The sequence below is a fragment of the Perkinsus marinus genome (assembly GCF_000006405.1).
Source record: "Perkinsus marinus ATCC 50983 genomic scaffold scf_1104296961124, whole genome shotgun sequence".
In the NCBI taxonomy this organism is placed as follows: Eukaryota; Perkinsozoa; order Perkinsida; family Perkinsidae; genus Perkinsus; species Perkinsus marinus.
In genome coordinates this window covers 78385-85070 of record NW_003205853.1, presented here as the reverse complement: position 1 = coordinate 85070, position 6686 = coordinate 78385, and the positions used below count along the sequence as shown (strand labels likewise).

General features: G+C 43.8%; 3 protein-coding genes across 3 annotated transcripts; all 3 read left to right on the top strand.

Annotated features, from left to right (window-relative positions):
- Positions 1-1530: 1530 nt before the first annotated feature.
- Pmar_PMAR021789 (hypothetical protein) lies at positions 1531-2288 on the top strand (the record flags this gene model as incomplete). The annotated part of the gene is made up of 2 exons (XM_002772422.1): positions 1531-1609; positions 2068-2288. 2 exons carry the CDS (start codon positions 1531-1533, stop codon positions 2286-2288), a joined length of 300 nt encoding a protein of 99 aa, XP_002772468.1.
- Positions 2289-2663: 375 nt separating this feature from the next.
- Positions 2664-3741, top strand: Pmar_PMAR021788 (hypothetical protein; the record flags this gene model as incomplete). Its single annotated transcript, XM_002772421.1, has 5 exons — positions 2664-2882; positions 2927-3064; positions 3257-3339; positions 3522-3580; positions 3629-3741. 5 exons carry the CDS (start codon positions 2664-2666, stop codon positions 3739-3741), a joined length of 612 nt encoding a protein of 203 aa, XP_002772467.1.
- Positions 3742-4744: 1003 nt separating this feature from the next.
- On the top strand, positions 4745-5280 carry Pmar_PMAR021787 (hypothetical protein; the record flags this gene model as incomplete). The annotated part of the gene is made up of 2 exons (XM_002772420.1): positions 4745-5228; positions 5258-5280. The coding sequence occupies 2 exons, from the start codon at positions 4745-4747 to the stop codon at positions 5278-5280; spliced, it is 507 nt and encodes a 168-aa protein (XP_002772466.1).
- Positions 5281-6686: the final 1406 nt, after the last annotated feature.

Below are 6686 nucleotides of genomic sequence, written 5' to 3'. Positions count from 1 at the left end.
TCGCGTCACGCTACTGGGCGCATTCAAATTCGGCCTGAGGCTTGGAATTGAAACCATGCCCTCCAAATCGGCGTCTCGCATCAGTACGAGGCAGATTTGAATCGCGAACTACGTAAACCCTTGATGGTCCATGGTTAACGGATCGTAGTGAATGTGGGAGTGCCAGTGCCGCATTGGTAACATTCTAGCTAATAGAGCTCCGAATGCATCAGTCTTGATCAACCTGGGGGCACTCAGTGTTCGATTAAAAGCCCATGCTTGGTAATGAAATGTTCTTCTATGATGGAAACTAGCAGAACCCGTCGCTTCACTCTGGAGTTCTCTAGCTCGTAGTTGACAGGTGAGGAATCGATTAAGCCTTGAGGATGAGTCAAATCATCAGATGGCTAATAGGTTACAATCCATCTCAGAGTCTGAGACTCAGACGACACTTGCGACACAACCCCAGTATATGGTGAAAATGTGCACTTTTATCTGCACTCGCGTGGAAGTGCGCCCTTGGGTTAGAAACAGGACCCGACACGTGGATTCAAGTTCTTAGCAGTGTGGTAAAATATGCACATTGTCAAATGTAAAATTTTGAGGAAATTTTGGGAAATATTCAACTACTTTTCTACTCGGATTCATACATGAACTTCTATAATTAGTGAGGAAACTCCTAAGCGCCGTTGAGGAAACCAAAGGCATATATTCCGCACTGGTTCTTGGTGGTACCCCCTGGGGCATTGATATACTTTAATAATACACACTTTTTCGCCAAGTCTGGGAAGGCCTACCTTCCCCTCTGTTGGACTTAGCCCCTGGGGTGTCTCGTAATCGGGGATAGCTGCCCACTGATCTTGGAATTTGGGAGAATGACGGTTGATGCGAAATTTAATATTGCAATGAGAATCGAGGAATTTCCTCAACTCCTCGCAAGCCCGTAATGGGTTTGAGTGAACGTAGAGGAAGAGTGTGTTGTGATAGAACCGAGTACAGTAAGCAATTCTGTGCATACGTACTCCTTCGTCTGGGCGCTGTACGTAAGAACACGGCACGCGTAAACACAGTGCTATCTTCGCCTTGCGATCAGTACCATTGGTTTTGCTAGCGTACACTGTACCTCGGAGGTACAATGTGAATCCTGTGTGATTGGAAAGTTTCCAAATTTGTTGATAAGTTGTATAAGCCGTCAGGATAGGTTCTAGCGCGGCGCGCTGCATCGCTCCGCTTTTTTCGATTAGGAGCAGCAGGTCCTTACGCTCCTTAAAGGCGTACAGTACGCGCCATCTAGAGACCGACAATACGTGTGCAGAGGTAACTTTTTCTACAGAGCGATTTTCAAGCTAAAATTTCGAATATAAGCCCCTCTTATATAGTTATATTGCACCTTAAGAGTAGGAATTTCTTACGCCCCTTAGAAATGAAAAGTTATAAGGAAGCACTTCTTAAGTAAGGAGCGTAAGGAAGAAGCGCCTTAAGCAGCAGTTCCTAGGTTATAGGCCCACTGTATTGGAGACGTAGTAGCTGTTGCGTAACTCCATTATAAATATGCAGCCTGTGGGATTCGAACCCGAGTCACTTCCCTTGGTCGGGTATGCTGCTGAGAATGGAATGTCTGACATGCAGTGTGGGAAAATATGCACATGGTGGACCACATATGTTGGTGACAATATGGAATCTCTGAGGAAATTTTGCAAAATGCTTGTTGGTTCCTGTACATTTCTACCCTAGTTCGCATATGGACTCCTATAATGAGTGAGGAAACTCCTACGGTCAGCTGAGGAAAGCGATCATATATTACAACGCTGCTGACATGAGTGATGAAGCGTAGTGATGGTATAAGCCAGATAGTACCGATAATAAAGAGTAAACATACTATTTTGGTTGTTTATGATTGTTATTTTTTCTCTGAAATGCGGTCGCTTTGTGTTGACAGTTGTCGTCCTTTTTTGTGTGGGGAAAAGCTAAAGTAGGCTTGCTTCTAGCTAGTACAGATTGACCCCATATCCTTTAGTGAATGCATTGGTCAAAGATGTTGTCATGTGCATGCGTGCAAGTGGTCGATATTGATTTTTATATTCTCAGTTATTGTTAGTAATAGATTTATCATAATGGACACTGCCTATTATAATCGTCCTGTTGAAGCAAAGTTGGACAAGGCGCCGAGAAGAGATCCTCCGACCCCTCGAAAGGAGCAGGTTCACACTGAGCTCAGACATCCTACTACTAAGCAGGTTGACAACTACAAGAAAGAAGGCGTTTTGGGTGACGCTGTTGGTGCTAGAAAGCGCCTTGAGAATCAGTGAAGATGAGAAATGCTGATGGTGTAGTGGCTCTGGTCACTAAATGCTGTTATGAATATTATTATCAGTATATGATTTAGTGATTGTTCCGGAAGAACTATTCACGACGAACAATACTTCGCTTGTTTGAGTGATGATTCATTTCGAAAGGCTTACTAGTTGAGTTATGAAGTGGTTGGTGGTGGAGTAAAAATTATAAGGAATTGCTGATGAAATTCCAATAGCAGTGAATTGGGTTTATTGCACTGTCCTGATCAGTTTTCCTTTCTTGCGCGAGTTACGGTATGTGTTCGGCATTTGTCGCGTGAAATATGTTCATCGAAATTCGGTAGTTTTTTATGAGGAGAAGTTGTTTGAAGTATCGAAAAGTTATATAAAATGTCAGTAGAAGATCAGCATTATCACTACGCTGGTGAACCTTCTGAAGGCCCCCCAGCTCATTCGAGACGACCTCATCATCGTCGTCATCCACATCGACATCATCAACAACCACCTGCTACTGTTATCGTTCCTGAACCCACCAGCAGCAGTGCTCATTCAGAAGACGAAGCAGTGCCTGAGCTGCAGCGAACTGAGGAGGGAAAGCACATGGAGAGTGTAAGGGAAGGTAGATTCATCGTGTAGTGATGTTCTTTTTTTAGGAGGTTCCTGAAGAAGACCCGGCGGAAAAGTTTATGAAGTCGTTTTCTATGTTGAGTGCGAAAACTTTAGGGCAATTAGATCAGCTCGAGGCGGCACTTCACGCTGTTGAGAAGGAGGCAAGCATTCGGGGTGTTGGAGTGAATGTTGGCTTTCCTCAGCTGAGTTAGAGTTACACTATGAAGATTTGAATACGACTTGGGGTAGTAGAAGTGTACGGAAAAATAATGGAAATTTGATGAAATTCCTTTTGGAACCATGTGCATATTATATATGGTTTATTGCATTGACCATCTATTATGTCGTTCGTCTGTTATGATGAGTATCCATAGGTGACCGAAACTGAGCAGGATCTGATCTCGGGGGAAATGTCCATTGGGAAAGCAAAAGACGATTTGGCCCAAATTGAAGCAAGGTATGATGTGAATTATTTTCAGAATTCGATACCACTCGTCGAGTCTTGGGATATACGCTTGATCGCCTCTCTTGAGCTGGCGAGTCTCCTCACTACTTATAGGAGTTGAACTTTCCGGGAATAAAAAAAATCTCTCAAAATTTCCTTATTTTCACCGACACATGTAGTCCCATACTGTTCAGATTGGACAAGCTGCAGTTTAACGGCATCGACTCGGTCGAGACTGTTGACCTGCACTCTGGTGAGTGTGGATTCGGGGAGGACTTTCGTTGACTTGTGTGAGTGTCAGGGAAAGAGCCGGCTAAAGCGGCTCGAAAAGAGTTAGTTCGACAAGCTGAGAAACTGAGTGCTCGAATAGATAAGATTTTTAAACAGATTAAGGAGGCTGAAAAAAGTGGGTAGCCTCCTACCGTCAAATACTATTTAATCGCAGAATGTTCATTTCAAACACCGTTTCGAACGTAGTTGTTTTTTGTTATCAATTACACTATGAACATTTTGTGGCTTTGGAAACTCACGAGCTCAACTGAGGAAACCAAAAAAATTACCAGTCTCTTGCTCGGCCGAGATATGACTTCATCATCATCAAAGCGGCAATACTCGTGTGTGATTATCTGCTGTTTTCATATGATTCTTCCCTGGGCTTTGTTTGATTTAGTGTGTATAAGGATTAGGGTTATGCTCATAGGAATAGACGATAGTCGATGGTGAGTGTGTAGCCTTTCAAGGAGGAGGCTACGCAGTGGGTTAACGGGAGCAAAGAGGGTCTTGGTTGAAAGTAGTATTAGTTCGGGGAGGTGTGGTATGGGCACACGAGTCGGTAAGGAATGCCGAATTTCCATGTTGTTGCGGTGATTTGTTCATACCGTAAAATAAGAACGTCATAGCAACTCCCACGTGATCATTTCAGTTCCTCAAACCAGGGCAAAGACTTCCTGAGTGATAGAGGCTCGGTTTATGCAGTTATCGATCACATCAGTGTTTCATAGGGATGATTAGGTCCATACCATTCAGAAAGATGAGGGATGATGACGCAATTTTATGCGATATTTTCTCAAGTGAAATACTAGTGTGAAGGTCTTCTAGTAGTAGTAGTAGTAGTACTAGTAGTAGTAGTAGTAATAGTAGTAGTACTCGATCACTGTTCACAGAACAACATGGAAATTCGAAGTGATTTGCCTGACTCGAGTAATTCGAGTTTACTCACAGTGTGTTCGAAATACTACGTTGGGCCGGTTGCCCTACTGAGCTGACGGATGTGATTAAACGACTGTATGTTGGATCGAAAATATCTCTGCGTATTGATAGTAATGGCAGATTTGGCACACCTTTCCAGCAGGGAATGGGAGTGAGACAAGGATCTTGCCTGAGCCCGGCAATTTTCGTACTCATCCTTGACTTTTGTATGAGGGCATTTCAGTCGGCTTGTGTGGAGCTTGGAATAAAAATGAAATGGGCGGCGTACGCAGATGATCTACAGATTATAACAGACGATGTTGAAACTGCGGAACGGGCATTGTGGGAGCTTCAGGCTGCGGCAGCTCTAGTAGGGTTGAAAGTGAATGCATCCAAAACGGAGATTATGGCTAGGAGAGTAGGAGGGAAGGTGAAGAAGATAGAGGATTCTGGTAGGGAGGAAAGGGTCACTGTGAAATGGGACGACGGTGATTATCTGGGATGGAAGAGGTGTATTTCCATCGAAGAGAATCGGAACAGATCTTTCCAACCTACGCATACGATACATTATGATGATGGCGAGATAGTTGAGTATGTGATCAAGAAGGCTGGGTGGGCCACGGATGAGGATGGAGATAAACATCGAGTTAAGAGTTTGGGATTTGAGAGAAATATCCAGGGGGGTGATCAATGGCAATGTGAATCCTGCCTAAGTACGTTTAAATCTGCTAAAGGTCTACAGATCCATACGAGAAGAGGATGTAAACGAATGCAGGAAATGACTGTCGAGGATATGGTCAAATTGAAGAAGAGCCGTATGGTGGCAAGGGCGGCACGAGGAGAATTTGTACAGGAGGTTGAGGACGTGGTTGTGAGAACATTAGAGGGCGAAAGTATAGTTGCAGTGAGTTCAGTCCTGTATTTGGGAACAGTGATTTCGAGAGACGGCCGAGTCGGTCAGGAGATATCACGACGTATTGGAAAGTCTGCAGAGGCGTTTCGGTCGTTGAACAAGATATGGGGAGCGAGAGATGTCTCCTTAGGGTTAAAGAAGAGAATTCTCCAAACTTGTGTCGTTTCGATTCTGTTATATAATACAGAGGTATGGGCTTACCGTGCCAAGGATATCGGAAAGTTACAGTCATTTCACAACCGGTGTATACGCAATATCATACGAATGCATGAAGACCCACAGAGATGGAATATCTCGCACAGTGATGTAACCAATTGGTTGGGAGGTAATTCGATTGCCAGACTCATAGCTCAAAAGAGATTGAGCTGGATTGGTCACTCTTTGAGAAGGAAGTGTGGTGATCCAATGCGCGAATGGATAGATTCCGAGTTTGAGGAAGAGAGTGGATGGATCGAGAGGGTGAAATACGAGTTTATAGAGCGGGGGGGTCGTTGGGATAGTATTAGAGAAGCTGCTATGGATCGGAAATTGTGGAAGAGGATTGTAAATGCGACTAGTAGCTCGCACGTTCGTCCAGATGAACTATGCGGGAATGAATGAGTAGTAGTAGTAGTAGTAGTAGTAGTAGTAGTAGTAGTAGTAGGAGTAGTAGTAGTAGTAGTAGTAGTAGTAGTAGTAGTAGTAGTAGTAGTAGTAGTAGTAGTAGTAGTAGTTATTCAGGCACCTGTTTCAACACTACGTTTTTCTTTTGGATTTTTTCTACGGGTCGTCGAGATGATTTCAAGGAGGAGCTCATCTTTGCTGGTATCATTTCATTCTCGGAGTTCAATCTGCATGTTAATTGACAATTGACATATGTCTTCTAGAAAGGGTGAAATAGGTAAGGAATTAAGGAACCCCAGAGGTCATCCGCATTGTGTATGTGGGAGGCGGGGTCACGAGTCGGTGATGTTATCAAGAGCATCGAGGGACGTTGGTCTGATTCGTCCATGGTGTCGATTAAAGTGTAGAGGCCTAGTGGGAGTGTCTAACAGAGTTGGAGGTCCATCGTGATGAGAAGGTGTCCACTACAACTGTGGTAAATAGTTTCTCAAGGACGGATTTAACGTTATTGTGTTTTTACGAGTGGAATAACAGCAGTGTATACACTACTCTAATGAGATCTGTACAGTGGTATGGGAGACTTCATATCTTTGAAAACTTGCACTGCATCATCATCAAGTCACTTAGCAACTCACGAGAGATCCAAGACAACATC